The sequence below is a fragment of the Periplaneta americana genome, chromosome 12, assembly GCF_040183065.1.
Source record: "Periplaneta americana isolate PAMFEO1 chromosome 12, P.americana_PAMFEO1_priV1, whole genome shotgun sequence".
Lineage (NCBI taxonomy): Eukaryota > Metazoa > Arthropoda > Insecta > Blattodea > Blattidae > Periplaneta > Periplaneta americana.
The window spans coordinates 119435084-119459224 of record NC_091128.1 but is presented as its reverse complement, the minus strand read 5'-3'; the positions used below and the strand labels follow the sequence as shown (position 1 = coordinate 119459224).

At 36.5% G+C, this 24141-nt stretch overlaps 1 protein-coding gene across 1 annotated transcript; it reads right to left on the bottom strand.

Moving 5' to 3' along the window:
• Positions 1–3164: 3164 nt before the first annotated feature.
• On the bottom strand, positions 3165–23014 carry LOC138710082 (pro-resilin-like). Its single transcript, XM_069840712.1, has 3 exons — positions 22961–23014; positions 13652–13903; positions 3165–3830 (listed from the first exon to the last, which is right to left on the bottom strand). The coding sequence occupies exons 1-3, from the start codon at positions 22973–22975 to the stop codon at positions 3450–3452; spliced, it is 648 nt and encodes a 215-aa protein (XP_069696813.1). The 5' UTR covers positions 22976–23014; the 3' UTR covers positions 3165–3449.
• Positions 23015–24141: the final 1127 nt, after the last annotated feature.

The following is a 24141-nucleotide window of genomic DNA, read 5'->3' as shown; positions in this document are numbered from 1 at the left end:
TGATCAAGCTGTGTATTTTCACAAAATAAAATTTTTTCTTGGTCTACCGCTTTGGTTCTGTGCATAGCGAATATTCTTCCCATCCAAGCAGTATGTGGTTCAATTCCTGGCGTGAGAAATGTAAAAATCTTTCATCCACTGCTATGATTGGCTATGGCTATGTATTGTATATTTTTAGTAGGGCCATCGATGTAGCTCAGTCGGCAGACTCGCTGGGCTGCTGATCTGGAGCTGCGTTTCTGGCTTGGGTTGGATCCCCCTTTGGTCTCATTGAATGGTTTCTCCCGAGGTTTTCCCAAGCCTTGGGACTGAAGCCGGACGGTCTATGGTGTGTCCTCGGCTTCACTTCATTTCACACTTTTGATTTGATTACGTGGTTGGGTTTTTCCGAGGTTTTCCCCAACCAAAAAGGCAAATGCCGGGTAATCTTTTGGCGAATCCTCGGACCTCATCTCATTATCGTAGAAAATTACTAAATTGTAAAACTATAAAAATTGTAAAATATTGTAAAAATTTGTAAAAATTGTAATTGTAATATTGTAAAATTTTGACTTGTTCCACATCTTAAAGCTTCATTGCTCATGTAAGATCTATGGAATATAATAAATGAATGAATGAATGAACTGCACTGGGTGTTTACCATTCATGATGAGCTGTATTTCTTAGAGACCACACGACGAGGTAGGCCCACGATGTATCTTTCTCAAGTGTTGATGAAAATATTATATATGCCACCCTCTACATTGCATTGTACAGCTCATGCATTTTGTCAAGACACTTGCGATGTGCAGTACGGGAACAACGTTTCTGTTTAGGGGGTAGGAGTAGAAGGGAAGGTCGGGCGTGTATCTACCGAGTTCAAGGCACATAGTAACCCATTCCCCTATAATTCGTAAGTGGATTCGTCCGATCTCGTGCGCAGCTGTGGAGGAAGAGTGGGGAAGTGTCTGGACATAATGCATGCGCTTTAAGTCCGCATGAAAAAGAAAGAATGAATTACTTTTTCCTTCTTTATGGCAGCCATTATATATTTTTAGATCTTACGACACTGCAATTAGATGATCTAAATTCTGTAGTTTCAGTAACGAAATGATATTTGGCATGTTATTTCTGATTTAAATTATTACAGGATATTTGTGTAGTCTAGTAGGCCTGAATTGGCTGGTTCAGACCATCTTTGGAGAAGGTAGTCTATTTTCTCATAAAATTTCGTTCAGCGCATGGGGTATGTGCTCACCCGCCATCGTGATGAATTTTGGGTGCTACGATAGGTAGCGAAATCCTCTTCCGCGAAGTAGCTGTTATGGTTAGGAGAATCATCGTACTAACCACACGATGAACACATGTTCGGAAGGAACTGGTCGGATGATCGTTCACCTTTGCTGAGGTTTGTGGACGTTAGGCTAGCAGTAATTCCTCTATAGGCTCTCACGCCTAGTATTTTATGCGTGTAAGTAATAATTACTCTGTTGATTTCCCACATCTGTTTCTTCATTTGTAACTGTTCTGGAAAAAATTTGTAACTTATTAAAATGTAATTTTGGAACTAGTTAACACATTCAAGTGTGAGGAAAACTTACTTACCTACTTATGGCTTTTAAGGAACCAGGAGGTTCATTGCCGCCATCACATAAATCCGCCATCGGTCCCTATCCTGAGCAAGATTAATCCATTCCCTACCATCATATCCCACCTCCCTCAAATCCATTTTAATATTATGTTCCTATTTACATCTCGGCCTCAAATATGAGGAATAAAATACATAAAGTGAAATGTTTTAAAATAAATGTTCAAATATTTCAGCGAATTCGAATATTTAAATTCCATTTTCAAACTCTCATTAGTCCAGGAGCATACAAGGCTAAAAGTAGATAACATTTTGCCAAAACTAACTTCGATATATGGGAGTCAAATCTGGATAATCTAAGTGGGACAAAGAACGAACTGCGGCTGACAAAATGAGACTCATAAGTAAATCCGCATGTTATATAATTTCGTTTAACAAAAGAAAGGAAAGAATAAATTTTTAAGGACCTTTAAGTGACATTAAGCATTTTTCTCAGCAAATATGTATATAAAAATATCGCAATATACCTGCCTGAAACAAATTTTCAATTGTAGACAGGAAGATGAACGATCTTCGAAGATCCTTTAAAATATATCATGGTTGTATCGAGAGAGCAACGTGTAACTAATCCCAGTGCATGTGTTATAATTAATCATCATCATCATCATCATCATCATCATCATCAGTCTTGTTCTAGAAGACATTTATATTTTTGAGAATGTGTTAATATTCATTACTAACACTAGGCATTTCGAAGTAGAGAGACTTTTCCTTTTGGGAGAACAGAGAGTACGTTCGCGCAAGGAACGATTACCGAAAAACAATGGTGGCGTTACTGTCTGTTTTGACGTGTGTATGTAGGCACGTCGAGGAGCGAGGGGTGCGGGCCGATGGAAGTACTGCCTCTTCCAAGAAGATGAACAGATGGGGACATCGCCTGTGGAAATGAAGAGCGTAGAAAGGGAATTCGAATCGAATTAAACGTGCAACATTATGTTTACGAATAAAATAATGATTCTCTCCGAGGGGAACGCTCCATCACTACATAATAAAATAAACGCACTTGGAACAAGACACGTATTCACATGCAGTGGAACTGAAATTAAAACCGTAATGTAACTATCACAACGCAAGACTGATTCTATCGATGTCGTTTCTCTTCCGACTGTACTCTTGAATATCATTCAAGTTATCTCGTGACCTTTCCTGTCGCCCGTTCTTCCTTATCGAATTGTTTCCTTTGTATTCCTGTCGTCGATATTTCCTCTTTGCGAGACCTACAAAATCTTAACTTTTCTACTTTGACATACAAACGAGGTATGCAGGATGTATAGCCTTTCATTGCTGGGAAAGAAAACTATACGATGCTTCACTACAACATAAGGCATTTTATAAAATTGAAGCAGTCCTTAATTTTATTGCAGGCGAGGATTGCATTGATTACTTTTAAATATTTTTCTCGTCGTAATAAATCCAGGGACGAGGCTATAGAAAGGATTCTCGGTTCATAAAGTTTCCGACTTCCGTGTCGAAATTTTTCATGAATAAGGTCAGGTTGGTTGGATTCCCACACGTTTGTTATATACAAATTCCTTTATTCAATTTAATATAAAAATACATGATATGTTACAAAAAATTATACAGCAGGCACATTCGTAGGTACAAATATGTATAATGGTGATATATGAAGCGCTGAGTATGTACTGCGTGTAACACAATGACGTGGGAGGAAGTGGAGAATTTGATGAGACATGATAACCATGAAATATAGCAGCGGAGGTTGTGATACAAAGAAAAAACGGTAACAATAGGAAGAATATGTTCCGTGTGGTGGGTACATGATAAGTAATGACTATCGAGGGTGTCGGTGAAGGGGAAGGAGTTATTTGCCGTATCCAGGAGGTCCGTAGGAAGACGATACGCCGGATGGAGACCCGCTATAACCGTGCCCGGCGTCATAACCTCCATAGCCGGGGTTTGAGCCCCCGTGACCTGAATAACTGGATCCTCCGAATGAAGCGCCGGTGTGGGCCGGGGACGGTGCTCCGTAGTTGGTGGGGTATTGGGCTTCGCCCTCGTATCTGACTTGTGCGCGGTATCCGTTCTTCCAGTCGGCGGTGTACGAGACGATCTGTGTGCGACCGTCGGGCAGCTGCACCCGGTATTCTCCCTGTATGGTGTTGCCGTCGCTAGTCTCGTGGCGGTGGTAGTCGTTGCCCGTTGCGTAGTCCTTCACAGCGTATCCGAATTGGTAAGACTTGGGCTAGAATGAAATACAAATGTACTACTGTGAAGTAAACCAACATGTCATTGAATAATCTGAAGGTAAAAATTGTTCCAGGGCCGGGATCTTTGCTTGGCGCGCGCCAATGCTCTACCGACTGAGCAACCCAGAAACTGCACCAGACCCCGGCTCGGTTGGATGGTGATTAGCAATAGTGATCCAAGCGCCAAAAACCTATTTCGAGATATTGACCGTTGAAATAAATCTTTTTTTTTTTTTTTTTTTTAGAAAATATTTTATGCAAGAAGTATCATAACATTCATACTATTACAAAAAGTAGCACAAATAATACCAAAAAGGCTAACCAATTTTAATAAGAGACCAGCAGTTGAATATTTCAAAGCAAAATAAATAAATTAAAATTTTTATGCAATAAACGAATTTTTTATTATAAATAGCAGCAAAATTCAGATATCGCATTTTTTTCCGACTTAAATTAATCTGCCATCAACAGAACTGTGCAAATATCTCATTTTTTTTTTAAATTGTCGGTTGGTCTATTATTGCGTAACTCCGTCCAATTATCCAATAATTCCCCTTATACTCACATACCTCAGAAAAAACACATTTATTCATCCTATGGCAGCCATACATAGGAGACTGTGAATTCTTACATTTTCGAAACAAAGAAATAAAATTACATATACGAGATATTTATTATTTGCTGTATCACTATTTAAATTATTTAATAGAGCAAAAATCTGAAAATCGATAAATACGTCACATAGGAGTTATTGCAGGAACTACGACGATATAAATAAATAGAGTTTAAGGGAATGTATTACATTTCTTCTCACATGTGATTCCTACAAATATGAGGAAAGAAATATTATAACATTTTGTTCCTCTGCGGACGGTTTTAGAAAAAGAAATGGTATTTTATTTTGAGATGGTTTTGTGAATTCCTTTGAATTGTTTATAATATTGGAGATTAGCAATATAACACTGTTGTTTTAGTAGTAATAAATAGTCAAACAATGTAAAGGTACAAATATGACATTTCAGGAATAGGTTCTTGTAAAGCTGACTTGAATAATTTAGAAGGAAAAAGAGTTCCGGGATCGGGTATCGAACCCTAGACCTTCGGCTAAGCATGTCAACGATCTACCGACTGAGCTACCCAGCACTTCTAGACCCAAGTTCAATTATTCTCTTTTTTTATCCACATACCTCAAGTTGGTTGACAAGACGTGAAAGCATTGAGTGCACACTTTTTCTGTGTGATTTAAATTGTGATTTTCTGTTAACGAACAGTGACATGTGTTCCACAAATTTGACTTTTCAGGAATAGTTAGCTACCTGTAAAGCTGACTTGAATAATTTCAAGGAAAAATTGTTCCGGGGCCGAGTATCAAAGTAAATTTATAAATTAATCGACTAAGAAGGAATCCGCATATTCCACTCTCCAACTCCAGTAACGTGACTCTGTAAATCGAGCAAGGCTGCAGACAGGTTGCCTCAGTATACGGTGTAATTAAAGAAAGAAAACATTTTGCACTAGAAACAATTTCACGTGAAAATATGCGTTTTGTATACAATAAAAATGCAACATTTTGTTTAGGAAGGTGTAAATTCTGTATATTAAAATATTGTTATATCTAAGGTACACCTTGCGTGCAAATCCGATTTTTAATAAACCTCAGTAGAAGGAATAAACGCATCAAACAAAAACATTGATATTAAGAAAATTAAATACCAAGAATATATATAGCCTATATGCCTAAATCGACTATTATTTGAGTGTGCTTGGCAATTAATCAACTTAATTTTGTGACGCGATTGAATTTCGTGGTAATAAAATATAGTAACAATAAACAAAATGTACTCATTAGGCTCTATAGTTCAGTTTCTGTTAAGTTAACCCTATAAGCGAAATGACATAATGAGTAGTATACATTATTGCTGATCTTTTCCTCAGGTTTTTGTCCTCGCAATATCAGTGTACAACGGACGTAAACACAACACTAACGCCACTGTGAGCAAAGGCAATCAAATGATCGCTTAGGCATACAAAGAATAAAAAATTACAGGTTGTAACGGAAAAAACGTCTTGTCACACGGGTGTCCACAAACGAAATAACGATTTACATAAAAAATTAATTTCTACATAATACCAACAGATCCATGACAGGAGAAATAAGTTACAAAGAACATACACTTAACATCTAGGTATTTTACAAACATTAAATTTAAACGCGAATAGCCTAAACAAAGTTACTACCTTTTTCGAATAAATTTAAGTAAATTATTTCATCGTCCATCTAGATGAAAATTCTATCGTACTGAGATTCATATAAACGCGATTCTATCGATATTGCTCTGCACATAAAAGACAGTTTGCGAAATCGGAATTCATTCATTCATAGTGTTCTGTCCAAGCGCAGGTCTTTCACTGCAAATCCAGTAGTTCCAGTACTTCCTATTTTCTGTCTTCCTTTTAGTCTCCGATTATGATTCATGTATCTTAATGTCGTCTATCATCTGATATCTTCTTGTCTCGAACTCTTCCACCGTTCACCATTCCTTCCAGTGCATCCTTCAGAAGGAAGTTTCTTCTCAACCAGTGACCCAGCAAATTCTTTTTCCTCTTCCTGATCAGTTGCAGTTTATCTTGGGAAATGTAAATGCGGTAGCTTTCCGTCGCTTTCCACACAACACCCTCTCTTTCGCATCTTAAAAGATCCCAGGTATCGAACCCCGGACCTTGAAATTATTAAAGTCAGCTTTACAGGGAGCTATACCTGTAAGTCAGATTTGCATAATACGCATTTTTACTATTCATTAACAGAAAACTACAAATTTAAGTCGCGCTGTAAATGTGCACTCAATGCTGGGCTCTGACTTTTTTCTTCCTACTGAAAAATTTTATATTTTGCACATAGGAGTTATTGCAGAAACAACGACGATTTGTACATTTGTTTCCCATATGTGGAAAAATTGTTGCAGCTGCATTGGGACATCATATGAGCTGTATACCTTCATTTATTTATATAATTTATGATCATTAGTTCATAAAAAATGGTGCAGTTGTAACAAAATCGTGGATTTACCTCAGAAAGCCTGCCTGTCACAGATTTTCCTCAGCTCTCAGGAATTTATCGAATCTCCTATGATGAAAACCGACGCTCTAGCTGTAATTGTATTTTTTTGTATTCTTTATCTGCTAAGTTTCTGTAGAGTTATTGAGAAATCATTACTCTTTTCTTGTTTCTTCTGGCAGTACCAAATTCAGGAGTTTTTGGATTAAAGGCCTACGACTGTGAAAGCACAAGTATAATAGAATTACATTCGTATTATGATTTTAACAGTACGCTAAATTACATTCAAAATAATATACTTTGTAGGCAAAGCCCGGAATATGCTACCACTCACTTAGGTCGTTTAGATTTGACAATTGCCACGGTCAAGGTTTCGAGGGCAAACAAATAATGAGCTCTGAAATATTTTGTCATTGTATTTTTTTTTTCTTGGGAAGGAACCACAAAGAGACATTAAAAGAAAGCCTGAATCTCACAATTGAAACGCAAGACTTTAATTCTGTGCGGAGAAAATTTGATCTGTTTGAAAGACTTAATACGTTCATTCTATTGTTACCTGAACTTGTATGACACAGTATTCCAAAAATAAGTAGTTCTTGAAAGGCCAGCATAGTGTATTCACAGATCTTTTTTTCCGAGAGGCATTAGTTTACTTTGCTGTTCTTATTCAGTTTATTTAGGATCTGTTACATAGAATAAAATACAATGAAAAACTATTACAGACTGAATAATTTTGAGGGAGTTATACCTGAAAGCTTGATTTGCATATTACAGACTGATTCAGTAATCCCTAAAGACGGGAGTTTGATGTTTGCAGTTTCTAAAGATTTGTAGTATAAAAAGAATTAATGGGGAAAATTATCTCAGACTATATTATTTAATGTACCGAAGTACATATGATATTTCCATGCAAATATTCTGCGTCATCATACGATGAAAGAGTAATGGAACGGAGAAAAATGGGTATCAGGTGTGGCTTAGTGGATAAAGCATCAGCACGTAGAGCTGAAAACCCGGGTTCAAATCCCGGCGCCGGAGAGAATTTTTCTCCGTTCCATTATGATATGCGTAAATCACTTCGTGATTTAAGACGGCATTTATTCTGTCGGATCCCGGCCAACTAGTCACTCATAACGAGTATACCTCAGCACAAGTGTGGACTTCAGTCCTATGTTCATAGACATCTATGACATAGTGCAGAGGGCGGCCACTAGAGGGAACCCAAGAGTTGGAACTTAATCTGAGACGATTCTGTCCGACGCCGGGATGGGTATCCGGTGTGGCTTAGTGGATAAAGCATCAGCACGTAGAGCTGAAAACCCGGGTTCAAATCCCGGCGCCGGAGAGAATTTTTCTCCGTTCCATTACTCTTTCATCGTATCTCAGAGTAGTTAATAATGATCCTTACTTTAAAAAATCGATTAAAATTATTGTGCAAATTTGGCTTTCAGGTATAGCTCCCTGTGAAGCTGACTTGAAAAATTTCAAGGGAAAAATTGTTTCGGGGACGGGTATCGAACCAAAGCTCTACCAACTTAGCTACCCAGGAACTGTAACCGACACAGGCACAATTTTATCATTATTAAAAATTATTGTTTAGGGACAGAGTACAAAGTTTAAATTACTGTACTATCTGTATTTTTCTTTTTCTCAATTAACTTGTTTTTTTTGTCAATTAATTAAATACTTGTTTTATAATTTTTTGAAATGTCCTCTAAATACGAGTATGTATTCTTTCTGGGAGTGCTAGAGTGATTTTGTATGTAATTATAACAAACAATATTGTATCTTTATTCTAGCAATGACATTATTATTATTATTATTATTATTATTATTATTATTATTATTATTATTATTATTATTATTATTATTATTATTAAGTCTTCATTAATATTTACTTAACCATTATCATATGCCGTAATTGTTTACAAACTCTGAGGAGCTATAGACTAAGTCCATATTTCGGTCTTTATCCTGACAATAGACAGCAGTCTCAAAGGGGCTGGTTTGATGAGATGCTGGATTTTCATCGACAAAGACAAGGGGCATCCATTGACTAATTAAGAGACAGGAATCGAACTGATAACAGTGTTAAGACTCTCTTCAGCCACTGATTCAAATACGCTTATTGTAGTAGAAAATAAAATATAACAAATAAAGTATTGTATTATCTATTATCAATTTAAATTCCAAGAGGAGGTAGAAATTGTTACCCACAAATCTTTTAGGAATTCGTTTATTGTTATATGAAAACAGGAATTACATTTCTGTCTCTGGACTGAAGACATTCAGTGCGTGAAGCAACCATTGTCGCCTGATCTCCTGATATCGTACCCACGATGAAACATAGAAGCTTTGCTCAACTGCATCTCTCTGAGTTTTTATAAAGAACACGCCATTAGATAAAGGCAAAGATATCCGCTATATATAGTCCACACCTGTGGAGTAACGGTCAGCGCGTGGCCCGGGTTCGAATCCCGGTTGGGGCAATTTACCTGGTTGAGGTTTTTTCCGGGGTTTTTCCTCAACCCAATACGAGCAAATGGGTAACTTTCGGTGTTGGACCCTGGACTCATTTCACTGGCATTATCACCTTCATTTCATTCAGACGCTAAATAACCTAGATGTTGATACAGCGTCGTAAAATAACCTAATAAAATAACTCCGCAATATATACCATGAAGGCGCTGGATGTAGAACTGCATGATTTCTTGGCTTCGGCACTAGAATGTGGTGGTGTGGTTGGCATCAAGTTTCGATCGCCCTTTACGCCGTTGAAAGGACCGGTAGCTAATCTGATAGGAGGTTTAGTGAACCTTCGAGCAAATTTTGCCTAAAGGATTGAGTCCAGGACCTTCCACTATAAGTTTTTTTCTTAATTATTATGCAATTTACCGATATTTAAGTGCGGAACTTCTATCGTCGTAAATAATTTCAATCTTCCACAATAACAGCAGCATGCTCCCCCAGCCCATAGTACAGGGCATCACATTTTGTGCTGAATTAAAATAGACGACCATAACCTCCATGTAGTTTGAAATCTGCGCTTTAACTACGGCTGGATCATGAAACCCATTGCCACTTCAAAAGAGAACTGCTCAATTGATTTATATGGTCATTCTCTGAGTTCGCAGCAATAGAGAGGATCAGAAATGGAAAATTATAAATTCCCCGAAGTACTTGAAATACTTCAGTTTAAGTGATCTGATTTATGGCACACACTTTTTATAATTATCAAAGCATTTAATTGGAATGTTAATAGGGTTGGTGTTAGTCATTTTGGTTCCTATGTATTTTGTGGTAACACAAAGAACAAGAACTCTGGTGACATTTGATTATGTTTAGATTTTTTATAATTAAAAAAATGCCTGTATGGAATTGAAGTTACGTTATAAAAACAAAGGAAATGTAAAGAATCGATTAAGTGTTGCATTATCTACTGCAAAACAGAATGTTATATTTACTCCTACAAATATAATTGCAAATTGTGCTTTTAATCATTTTGGGTTTATAGTTAAACCTGTAAATAGAGGATATCATTGGATAAATCCTGTCGCACATTTAGTAAAAATAATTTACATTTCAGTATTATTATTACTGTCAAAATATGAAGTAACTCAAAGAACATACATTTAACCTAACCTACCTTTATATATGTAACACTTGAAGCACAATTACACAATTTAAAGCAATTCTTCTTTCCATCTGTATATCTGGGAGGAATATGCTCTGATATCAGCACACTCTACAGTAGAGTCCAGAAACCAATTGCAAATATATAAATATTGCCACAGACATATTTGGTAACACCAAGGACATCAATATTTTATGACGCATTTGAAAATTATTTTCTACGTTTAAATTTCATAGAGTGAGCATGTAAAATGCCTAGGTTTTGTACTAATTTAGTAGAAGTTAGTTTTCAAACAAGTGCATCTGAATCTTCCCACCATCTGTGAAGTTATAAAGCGATATTATTTCAATTTTATGGTTGTGGACAATTTATATTTACAGGTACTTCAACTAACTTATGGAAATCATTGAAATGTGTAATACTTTGAAGCACAATTATAAAATTCTCCCAATTGTTCTTTGTGTTCTATTGACTATATCAAAATTTAATTTATATAGTAAATATGAAACATAGTAGTTATATTTGCCATGGACAGGAATTGCTGCAAAACTCGAAAATGATTCTTAGGCTATATTAATCTAAGCAAATGTAGAAATCGAAAGAATGGATGCATAAAAGCCACGTCCGGTACTATGTTGGTTAAAAGAATTCCTGGGTTTGACTAAACAGAAATCTGAGCTCCGAGTCCGATTGTCACTTGTCTCGATTCTCTGTTCATTGTACTGAACAATTTGATTATTTTAGTTGGATGCTTAATGGTGCTGTATCAACTAATAGGTTATTTAGCGTCTGTGAAGTTGGTGATAGCGAAATGGTATTTGACGAGATAAGGCCTATGATTCGCCGTGAATTACCCGACATTCGCTTTACAGTTGGAGAAAACTTCGGGAAAACACCAACCAGGTAATAATTAGGCTAAACGGAACTCGAATCCACGCTGGAACACAACTCCGGATCAGAAGGCAAGCGCATTTAATGCTAGAGATACACTGGTGGCTTCTTCAGCTGAAGAGACTTATTGGTGAAGGAAATGATAGACCAAATTAGGATGTAAACTGTTATAACTTAATAAGTAGAATTTAAAGAGAAGAGTTATGTCCCATTTATCCTCTTTCAACTGGGTAAAACTCAGTAAGGTCACAGTTGATTGAGTGATTATATGAAATTGAAATATAAAGAGTGCGCTGATATCGTTAAAAATATAGCTGTCTCCATTTTGTAGCTATTTCTGGAACCACTTAAAATTTTAAATATGAAACAGGGGGTAAAATAAGAAATACTGTACTGTAAAAAACATATCCAGATTCAGACAAGTAAAGTTTACAACCTGTTCGCAACAGAGAGAAGAACAGCTTTCGAAGCTTAGCAGGCCTGAATTTATTGAAGTTGATTACAGGCGTACTCATTGGACACTACTTACTTAATTACTGTCATAAGCATACGGATAAACTGATAGCCATTGTGTCATTTCTACTCTTACGTAGAGGAAATATCACAGCATATCGTCTGTTTACAAGCAAAAGACATTAAGTCTAAAATATTATTTCTGATAAAAAGGCGTATATAATGTATGTTATAGATATATTAATTTGTCCTACAGAATTTATCTGTAATATCGACACTTAATATTTTAGGAGAAAAATTAAGTGTCAATATTACAGATAAATTCTGTAGGGCAAATTAATATATCTATAATATTCTCTCAGCTAGCAGTGCATATAACTGCGGATTACCAGCCAAAAGCCACTCAGCTGAGTGCGTTCCTAGTATAATGGCAGTTGACATTGGATACATGTCAACACATAATATATGCCTAACTTGGAGTCAGGCCACAAAGGGAAACATCGAAGGAGGAAGGTTCGATCCGGTGCTGTGGATTGAATTCGGCGTAGCTCAGTGGTCAGAGCGCTTGGTACGTTGAATCAAGGACCCGTGTTGAATCAAGGACCCGTGTTCAATCTCCGGCGCCAAAGCGAATTCTTATGCTAAAATATTAAGTGTATATAATGTAGGTAATGCATGTGTATAAACTTAGAATTGAAAATTAAATACTTACTTTACTTTTGAGGGCCTCTCCATTTTCCATCTGCGGCTGTCATTCCAATCCTGCTCATTTAGTCCCTTATCATTCATCATCCTCAATATTCCAGCCCTCCATGAATTTCTAGGCCTTCCTCGTTTCTTTCTACCAGCTGGAGACCACTGAAGTAGCACGTTTGGCCACCTCCCCTCATCCATCCTCCTTACATGATCATACCACTGAAGTTGTCTACTCTCAATTCTTGCAATCATCGATTCTTCCATGTTCATTATCCTTCTAACATCCTCGTTTCTTCTCTTTTCCAGCCTGGATATTCTAGCACCTCTCCTTATGCAGCCCATTTCAACTGCCTGTATCTTACTTTTTTGGCCTTCCGATAGACTCCAACCTTCAGCCACATATGTCAATATACTTTCCACTATAACCTCAAGAATTCTCTTTTTTGTTTGCATTGTTATTGTCCTGCTCCATAGCACTCCATTCAACATCTTTATTGCTCCTCTACCCTGCATTATCCTATAATCTATATCCGCTTTACAATTTCCAGTCTCATGCAAAACCGACCCCAAATATTTAAACTCCTTCACTATTTTAATTATTCCTTGGGGTAACTTTATATTTCGTCCATCTCCACCTATCACCAGGTATTCGGTTTTACTCATATTAACTTTCAGTCCCCCTGCGTCAAATGCTTCAAGGAGTTTCCTTACCATAAATTTTGCATCTTCTCGACCCCACCACCAACTATAAGGTCCTGCACTCCCTAGGTGGGGAAAATTAAATACACATAAAGAAAAACAACTTATTAAAAATAATATTTTGGGGATTCATTTTTTGTCCAGACCTTTCAAAACGCCTTTTTCTAAGAGGTAATACATTTGACTTAATGTGTTTTGCTTGTAAGCCGACGATATTCTTTGTGACTCATTCGCCATTTTCTGACTAAAGGTGCTGAATTTTAAAGACTTTCTTATTACTCGTCGATAGTGTTCAGATGCGAAAAATAAAGTTTCTACAGAAACCTAAATCATGTTCGGTCGGAATGCCGTGAGGTGACATTCACCTTAACGACTTCTTAATGTCTCACCTGTTCGTCGTAAGCTCCATGGCCTCCTGACTGATACCCGGCGCCTGCGTAAGACGAGCCGCCATTGTTGTAACCTGCATTGTAGCCTCCGCTCGCCGGCGCTGCGTAAGATGATACCCCAGTGTAACCTCCTCCAGGCGCTCCGTAAGACGACGAGACAGCTGGAACCGCGTAAGAACCACCACCGTACCCTGCAGACTGATCCAGATGACCTCCTCGGACAACGGCTAGCAGAAGGAAAGCACCAAGTACCTGCAGAGAAAAAAATAAAACATTGCGCTGACATTTTTTACAGAGAAACTTGGAAAATCTCTGTGCAACTCGTTTAAATTATTGCTCTTCATAAATTAAAATGGGTCCATTTCCTATAATAACTTCAATGATCCAAGTTTTCTGTCATTAAGAATTAAGAAAGCTTCCATACACACGTTATACAAGACATGGCTTTGAAATGCAATGGTAGTTAAATGTATTAGTATTGAAATGCATAGTTCTGTCTCTGGACTGAAGATATTCAGTGCGTGAGGCAACCATTGTCGCCTGATCTCCTGATATCGCAACCATGATGAAACATAGAATCTTTCCTCAACTGCAGCTCTCTGCGTACCTCGCAGTTATAGAAACCACTCATTATCTCTCGTATAGTCCGGATTTGTGCGAGGCGGGCCTCGCAACTCGCATGCGTCGTTTCAGAAAAACCAAGGCTTTGTGTTACTGTGGGTACCTGGTCTGATGTAGGAGAGGAGAGCGTCCAGCTCAAAGGGGAGGGTTGTAAGTAATAATCCGTGGCGCTACAGCCCGTGAAGGGCCTAGACCGACCAGCCGGCTGCTGACCTCACGCCCACATGCCGAAGCAGAGGTGGACGATCATCCAACCAGAATGGAGGTATCGTGTGGTTAGCACGATGATCCCCCCCAGCCGTTATAGCTGGTTTTCACAACAGGATTTCGCTACCTATCGCAGCTCCCCAAGTGCATCACGATGCTGGGTGGGCACCGGTCCCATACGCTGGCCGAAATTTCATGAGAAAATTTCTTTCCCCATCAGGACTCGAACCAGCGCGCATTCTGTAACGCAAGATGCCTTAGACCACGACGCCACGGCGCGGGACGGGGAGTGTTGTACACAACGTAAATATCACTACAAACTACAAATAACTGCATGATAGTTGCACTAAAAGCAATAATATTCGTATCCGCATGTAACTCTTAATATTGTGTTCTGAAAATAAAAGTGTATTAGGCCCTACTAAGAACGTAAACAGATTGTGCTCTTGATGCAATAGATAAATCATATTATCGGTATCTTTCCTTCTGAATAATAAAACGTTATTGATGATGATGATGATGATGATATAAACATAAACTGACCTTTCTGTAGTTACTACACAACTGACTGTAAATTAAGGCGTTAATTCGTATGAACTACTATTACTTAAAATAATTAATTAATTTAGGGAACAAGTTAAATTAACTCAGGAGTGTATTAGTCAGTGCTATTTTTTGACGTTAAGAGGTTCTTAGCTCTAAAAAGGACATTATCAAACATTTTAATTTTGTGTTGCTTCAGTAGAACACTGTTTGTTTAAAACAATTATGTCATTATTCTGTTTAGCCCTAATACTTTCAACAAGTCTCGTTATGTACCTACGCTAGGAGCTGATAAACGAGATTTCTGTTTAATTTTATTGAGATTAATTCTGAAAAAAACTGTATGTGTTTCCAAATACTGAAGTGATTTCTGTACCAAACTTATGTAATTGAGGAAAGCAGGAGCGATTAACTGATTGGTACAAGGAAACATCATCATTCTCTTTGTATTGTTGTACCAGATTTCTGTCACACACGAGATGAATGAGTTCTAATTGAAAATTTGCTGTGGCATTTTTCGGTTTGAGACTGAAAAGCATGTGTGCTCACCCCTGCTATACATGACACTTGCTACCCCCTCACAGCCGCGGGAGTGGAAGTGATCTGTGTAACTATGGGCAAGGGCTGGCTAGAGCGAGCAAATTTCTACAGTGAGCACTCATTGACATTTCTGCACTAGACCAACGAAGATTGTAAGCTCTAGAATAGGTTTTCTCCTAGTAGTCGGTTCTTACTGCAATTTATTATCTTTCGGTTATTGGTCAATTATCACGAAATCATCTCTAAGTTTCCTCCATATTTTATAAAGCAATAAGAATAAAATATTACGATACGTATGAAACTGTTATCTTTGGACGTTTCCTGTTACATTATTATCGAGTAGATGTGTGATACAGACTTCTTTATCTGATTCTTGTCTCTGTGTTTTATTTGAGTATGTGGAACACATTTGAGTCCGTCAAATGTAACGCGTGGCCTACTTTATGCACAAGTGTCCGTAACTGATCAAATCTTTCAGTGTGACATCATTCAAATGTCCTTAATTAAGTACTGTTCTAGAGCATAAGGTAGTCTATAAAGTGAAGATCCTTTATTTGATAATACGGTATATGTTAGAAGAAAGTGAATACGATCTAGATATGACATAACTTTGAAAGTCCATGCATTGTTTGAATTAATATATTTTGTTCCAAGAATGAAGATCCGAAATCAAGTTTACATTTTTTTTTTCGTGTGTAAACTGCAAAGTAAGCAGAATAAGAAACTATATATTTTTAGGTCTTATCCAGTTGTGATTTACGCCAACAATTGGGGTATCCTCTTTTTCTGATGTAAATATGAGATTGGAGTCATCGTTCTTCTTTAATAAGCCACCATTGCTTCTCCGGCAAATTCTGCGCACAAACTGAACCAAAATTCCACATCAAATGAAAAATGCAGCTTTTCAAGATAGCACAGCATTTCAAGAATCAAGTAATAAGTAATAGTGAAATCCTTAAAAATTGGATTGAATGTAATGAGTTTCATTCCTTTATTTTATGTTGAGAATAGACATATATGTAAGGATATTATTTTAATTATTTACTTACGTTTTCATCTTGGAAGGTGATTTCAATGCGCGGCAAAAGGTAGTTTAATGTAAACAAACTGTCACGCAAGGTCACGTGCTCTTTTCCTCCCCGTGTGGTTGGCTTGTAGGGAGAGGGAACACGCTGAGGAGTGTTGCCATTCTCTAGCTGTCCCTTGCCGCGACTTTACATTTCAATTAAAGGATTCAGAAGGAAATCTTAACGCAGTTATAAACCTGCATAAATTGGCTGATATAATTACATTTAAATCTTCAGGACTCAAGAAACGTATATCAAGATATACTATATACAGTATTCATTATTATTTCTATTTGAAGAGTCCACTGCAAGAATGATGGATGTCATTTGGAATACCTTTTGCTGGAGAAGCAATTGAAAGTTTGCAATGCTTAGCGCTCAAAGCTTAACTGTGACTTTCCGATCATTACTGGACAATGACTATCAGTGTTAATGTCATATAACTCTCTATGTACATTCTATATGTCTTAAGCTATGCATTGACAGTCTTGGTTCATTTTCGACAAGAAAGTGATATCCATAATTTTTGCAGTGGACTCTTCATTTAGTATTATTAAACATGGATATGAGAACAATTATTTGCCTTTACTTTATTTACAGAAGTTTTTCTTTCTACAACAACAGTTACTTTTGTTTTCTTGTCATTAGACTCAAACGTTTTCTTCTTTGAGTAGCGCGGAAAAATAGTGTGTTTATCGAATTCAGTTTTTCCGTGATGAAACATGGAAGATGAGACTTCTTCACACCGATGTGATGATTATGTCGAAGATTAATAGAGCAATTTTGAATTGATGCCAAAGAAAACACAAGAATCCTACAATAACTTCGTCTTGTTTGCATTTATCTTCATCCCATACTGCTCACAGTTGTCATTTAGTTTCACTAGCACAACCCTTAGTATCATCTCTTCTTTTGCTAACAGAAATATCATCAGCATATCTTACGCACTTTATTCTTCTTCCTCCTACTATCACTCCTTCCATGTTCTGAAAACAGTTCTTCACTAAATCCTCCAAGTAGATGTTGAACTGGGTAGGAGATAAAGGGCATCCTTGTCGTACTCCTCTCGCTATGTCACTTCCTTAAGACATTTCTTTTCCCATCTTGTTTTTGATTCGATTTTTCATATAGAGATTACTGAACACCCTCCTCTCTTTTCAACCAACACCTGTTTTCTTCAGGATTTTCTTCAGTTTATTCCAATGCACTCTGTCCAACGCCTTATTATTTTTCAAACAGAGATTTCTGTTTTCTAGAATTCGGGATCTTTGTGGTTTACTAATGTCATTGGTCTGTTGTTTTTTAAATAAAATATATAATATATTAATTATTTTTCAGAATAGTTTTGAATTTAACACCGTGTGTTGAAACTTACATCGGTAACTTTTCGGATTTGCTTGTAGGTTTATCATCAGAGTAATATGTAGTAATGAAAACTATAAGTAGGCTAGTTCCAAAGAATTCGAGATATCAAGTTCAAACACAGGACAGAAATGCATTATAATCTATTATTATTATTATTATTATTATTATCATTATTATTATTAGAATCAGTGAAATGTGTAGTAGTTCCAGTGTAGTGAGTGAGTTGTCGGCGAAATGAGTGTAGTGCTGAAAGGTACAGGGACATAATTTTATTTTTACTTCAATTTTTATTGTACCTGAGTTTTTGAATGTACTTCACTCCCACGCCTTCTACTAATGAAGTTCAACCGTCCTCCACACAGAACCAAGACAGCATATACAGTCCTAGTAGCCTTACGGTCATAGCAAACAGTACGTTCCAAAAATATGTTCGCGTTTCCAGTGACGAAAGAGCTTTCAATATTTAATCATTTGCGCACAGGTACTGTTGTCCATTTGCCTAAGTCGTATCCCGGTTTCCCCCACCAGCTTTTATTCGCCAGCTAGTGGCTGGACTGTCTTAGCTCTTTTCTGAGAACATTAATTTCTGTTAGGAATTGGACGTCTACGCAATATTATACCCATACAACTGTTTAAAATAATTTAAATAAATGGGCCTCGTTAAGTAATTAACTGTCACGTGATTTCCTCCCCTTCTACGACCCAACGACATAACCACTTGGACGGACAGTAGATAGTACGTCTGAGTAATTTTATCTTTTCGGGTCGGGTAGAAGTGAAGATTGAATTTACAGTACGTAAGGTACTCTTTTATAGAGTAGGTACAGAATTATTTCAACATAAGTTACTAGTACGAAGAACGAAACTGGTAATTGGAATTAGGTACAATAGTCTATAGTACGATAATATGCACATTAGAACTGAAGTCGGTATCGAAATGAACGGCCACCATTTTAAAAAATGTGTTTAAATATCCATATTATGATTAATTTTCAATTTAACTTCATTCTCTATATTGTACGTTAATGTGCTGTAGCCAGTATAATATACACTGCATAATCAATACGTCCGCATGGAAAGCTCAGTTCGTGAGTAACAACACTCATTGTTAATACTGTACTGTATTTTGATTAAACAAAAACCTAATTAAAATGATCAAACTCAAAAGCGCAATATTTCCTAGTTGACGTAAATGGATGAACTACTTTTCTTCCCTCCTATACCTAGTAAAGTTTGTATATTACGCCATTAACATCGAACTCCAGTCGTGGAAGGGGGTAGCAAACGGCGTTGATCCAGAGGTAGGCAAGTTAATATTAAAAATGTTAGTAAAAATAAAATGATATCCTTGTACTTGTGCAGGTATGAACATATCATACTCGCGGGTTTTAGTTCGAATTCCGGGTTAAGATACAAATTAGATTTAGTTTAATTGTTGTTTTAAGTGATCGTGCTTCATTTAATTTAGGATGCTCCCTGTATTATTATTATTATTATTATTATTATTATTATTATTATTATTATTATTATTATTAATTATTATTGAGTGTAATTAGTTACCACTGCCACGGGGTATATACCCATTTGCAGTGTGAATAAATACATAGGTATATACATTATTATTATTATTATTATTATTATTATTATTATTATTATTCCTCTTGAACTCGTTACATTTTTGTTTAAAATGTGTCGCCAGAGTAATATGCATGCTATAAGCGGCAATTGCAAAGATCAAGTGAGTTAATACGCCGACACTAGAGGCAGGAAGCCATCATTTGCTGTTGCAATGCAAGCTCATTTTTTTCACATACCGTGAGACATTCGTTTGTGGCATCCAGTATCTCGCTGAAACATGTATAATTGCGTGGACGACAACTTTTATCCCCCATTTAACAATAGCGAGGGATTTTAAAGAGAAATTTTAATTTAAATGCCATGGTTACGCACGTACTATTGAATTCAAATGATGTAGTCGCGGGAGAGAGGGAGAGAATGAGATGGGAAAAAAAATTCCCGGAACCTAGACGTGGGAGTTTGGTAACAGTCGGACGAAAGCACTTTCAGTCCCACAGTTCTGCGAATAGTCGACGAAACACGTCCGAGGGTACTGTTTTGTGTATCTCACAACTACGGAAGGTTACACTGCCGTGAGTTGTACTCATGCGAGTCTGTAATTTTGTGCAGGTATCATATACGAAATTTTATGTATGAATGAATTTGGAAGCGATGAAGTATTTCGAATGAAAATTGATTAACACTCACCGTTTTCCACAATTAATATATATTCTGAAACATCTACATTTATCGTACAGCTGAAGTACTACCACTGTTGCTACTACTACAACCATTATTGGAATCATCGTTTGCCAAATGACTGCAATGTCGACATTCTATATTTGATATTTATGCTTACAAGCAAACATTCTGATGAGGGCAGATAAAAAAAGTTATTTTTTTTCTCCACCATGTTAATAATGTCAAAAGAAGTGCTTATACAAATTTTGGCCACTCGACCGCAATTACGAGGTCGTCCAGAAAGTGATTTTCCCTGGGACTGTTTACAGAAAAAAAAGCATAATTGCATGGAAAGATTTATTAAAACAGATACAGCTATTGTTGCGCTATTTATCAACATATCTTCCACTGGAAATGAGACATTTGTCATACCGTGGTTTCAATTTTTGTATGCTTGTGTCGTAGAAGTCAACCACCTGGTATCGGAACCAGCATTTCATAGTCGTCTGCACCTCTCTGTCGGTCCCATGATATGACAAATCATCCGACCCGAACGAAGGTATTGTTCGGTTGGTACGATGAACCACCCCCCACCCCAATTATAGCTGGCTCCCGGAACCGGATTCCTACAGGCTACCTATCGCAGCTTCAACAAGTCAACATGTTGCTGGATGGACACTCGTCCCATATACTGACAGAAATTTAGCAGCAGTATACAGTCCAATATTAGTATAATCGCTTCCAAAAACACTCCAGTAAATTTCAAGGGAAGAGGAATTAGAAATACTGTGAAATGTTTACTGAAGAATAATTAATTAAATAACTGAACATTGAAATTTTATGTCTTATACAAAACATGACTATATGAAACTTAAAATCATGTGTATTATTTACGGGATATTATATTTAAAAGTTATAAATATTAACAAGGGAAATGCTAATTAAACTTTTAAAAATTTTGGTTGTTTTGTTAGCGAATCATGGGATCTAGGATCTAGGTAAACTAGCTTGAACGACGTTCCAAAATACGTATAGGACAGTTTTAGAAACGTATCCAGTGACAACTTGTGGGAAAATTGATGATGTTGTAACTTAGAAGTACAAGCCCACTAATGATATCAACCAACACACAAAAAAATTAGCATCAAAATAGCACCAGAGTGGGAAAGCAGAGCAACACAACTTACTTACAACTGTAATCCGGTAAAGGAGGTGGGAGAAAAAAAACTTTGCACGATCCAAGAAACGATAGAGAAACCAAATGAAGATATGACATACATTTTCAGAGAGTTTACTCCTATAAATATTATTATTATTATCATTATTATTATTATTATTATTATTATTATTATTATTATTATTATTATTATTATTATATTTTCGTGTCATTGCGTACATGCCTTGATGAATATACCGTTCTCTGCTAACAGTAGATTATCTCACCACTAGCTTTAATATGAAAACTCTTACTAAAACAATATTCAGATTCTCTATTTTATATTTTAATATACAATTTTTAATTCCTGCTAATCATATATTAACCCCACACCGATTGGATGATCGTTCACCTCATTTGACGTATGTGGACGTGAGGCCAAGCGTCGACTGGTAGGTCTTGGCCTTACACAGGATTATTATTATTATTATTATTATTATTATTATTATTATTATTATTATTATTATTATTACTATTATTGTTATTAATGAAATTTGCGTATGCAGTATGCCTGATGAATACGCAATGATCTGCTAAGTGTATATTATTTCGTTAACATCATTAAGTTAAAAAAAAATCTATCTAAAATAATCTTTAAAATGTATATTATTTATTAATATACTATTTTTAAAATCGTGGTAACGACATGTTATCCCAGTAATGGTTGGATGTTTGTTCACCTCTTCTGAAGCACATAGATGTGAGACCAGCATTGGGCGTGTAGCTCTTTGCCCTCTGTCGCATACTGAATTATTATTATTATTATTATTATTATTATTATTATTATTATTATTATTACTGGTATTAACTTTTAAATTACAGAAATCCATATTTGTTACGTAACTCTCTAATTGTTTTGGTTGATTTATGTACAACTAAAAGAAAAGGATTAATTCATTTCTAATCTTTTCAAAATTAAATTTTTATATAGGTTGATTGAAATTTGGAAAGAATAGTTAAAATACTCCTGAAATCCAAAGAGGAAACTATAACCACAGTCTAGTATATACAGTCACGAAGCTCAATACGTAGTAAATATGCAAACATTACATAGTTGCTCACCACTAGGATCGCTAATGTCGCCTCATTACAGGCAATGCAAAATAGTACCGTAACAGTCTATTGTTTCTAGCACCCTCAAAACTCAAGCTTCGTGACTGTATATAGTAGACTGTGCTATAACTAAGAGAGGTAGCCTATCTCTATTAACCAGTTCACTCCGGAAGTCATCACTGTCACTGCTTAAGATAACAAAACAAATATACCACGTGAAACTTAGATCCAATTCCTATACAGAAGGGATAAAATTATCCCTCATCTACCGAAAATCGAACCAGAACCAACTGAATTTCAACTCAAAATCAATAGTTTGTGCACTACAATCTTAATTTATAGTAATAAGTATTAGTTATTTGGAATTGTTTAAGGTATATTTTTCCGAGACTAATTTTGCAACAAACTACACAATCACAAACTTCTTCAAGGCTCAATTCTTGCACTGTTTAGGCCTACCTTAATGAATTCCATGATCGAGTTAAGTCTCTTCTGCGTGAAGGTGAAATGTGATCTGACTCAAAAAGAGAGTTCCATTTCTTTTTATACCTATATGCGTCGGCAGAGGTTTCCCTACTATACTCATTTCGTAGGAGAAGACGTTAAAACATTCGCTCCTATTGTTCGAGAGGGAAAAAGGAGAAATGGCCTGATGCGTAACAAAGGAGAACGAGATGAAAGAAAGCAGTCGGAAAGAGATAGAAATAAAGAACCACTTAATTATAAAATTGCTGTAGGTTACTGTTGCACCAGTGCTCGGTAACAGCCTTGTTAGCGGAAGCATTTTCATTACATTTATATTCAGGTATTTTGTTTAGATTTTTCATGCGTTATGGTGAAATGGTGACTGATGCCACATTTCCGTAACTAAAGACATAAATTAACGATGAAACAATATTTTGTTTTCTTCCTTTGTTGTGTCCAGTGTTACTGATTACCTGCACGTTATTTATGACAAAAGGAATAGCAAATCGCCTTTCATTCCTTACGTAATGAAACATTATCCATTGCTGACTTATAATATAGGCTACGGGTATTAGGTAAATGAAATTTCACACATTGCAATTATAGTCGGATATTTTGGAATGTCCAGCTCAATTACTAATTTTAGCACAGTGTTCCAATTCACTGCGGGCTAAAGCGAGGAGATGCACTGTCTCCTTTACTTTTTAACTTCACGCTAGAATATGCCATTAGGAAAGTCCAAGATAACAGACAGGGTTTGGAATTAAACGGGTTACATCAGCTGCTTGTATATACGGATGACGTGAATATGTTAGGAGAAAATCCACAAATGATTAGGGAAAACACGGAAATTTTACTTGAAGCAAGTAAAGAGATAGGTTTGGAAGTAAAACTCGAAAAGGTAAAGTATATGATTATGTCTCGTGACCAGAATATTGTATGGAATGGAAATATAAAAATTGGAAATTTAACTTGGCCTTTGAAAAGATGGAAAAATCCAAATATCTTGGAGCAGCAGTAACAAATATATATGATACTCGGAGCCACCGACGTAGCTCAGTCGGTTAAGGCGCTTGCCTGCCGGTCTGAAGTTGCGCTTGGGCGTGGGTTTGATCCCCGCTTGGGCCGATTACCTGGTTGGGTTTTTTTCCGAGGTTTTCCCCAGATGTAAGGTG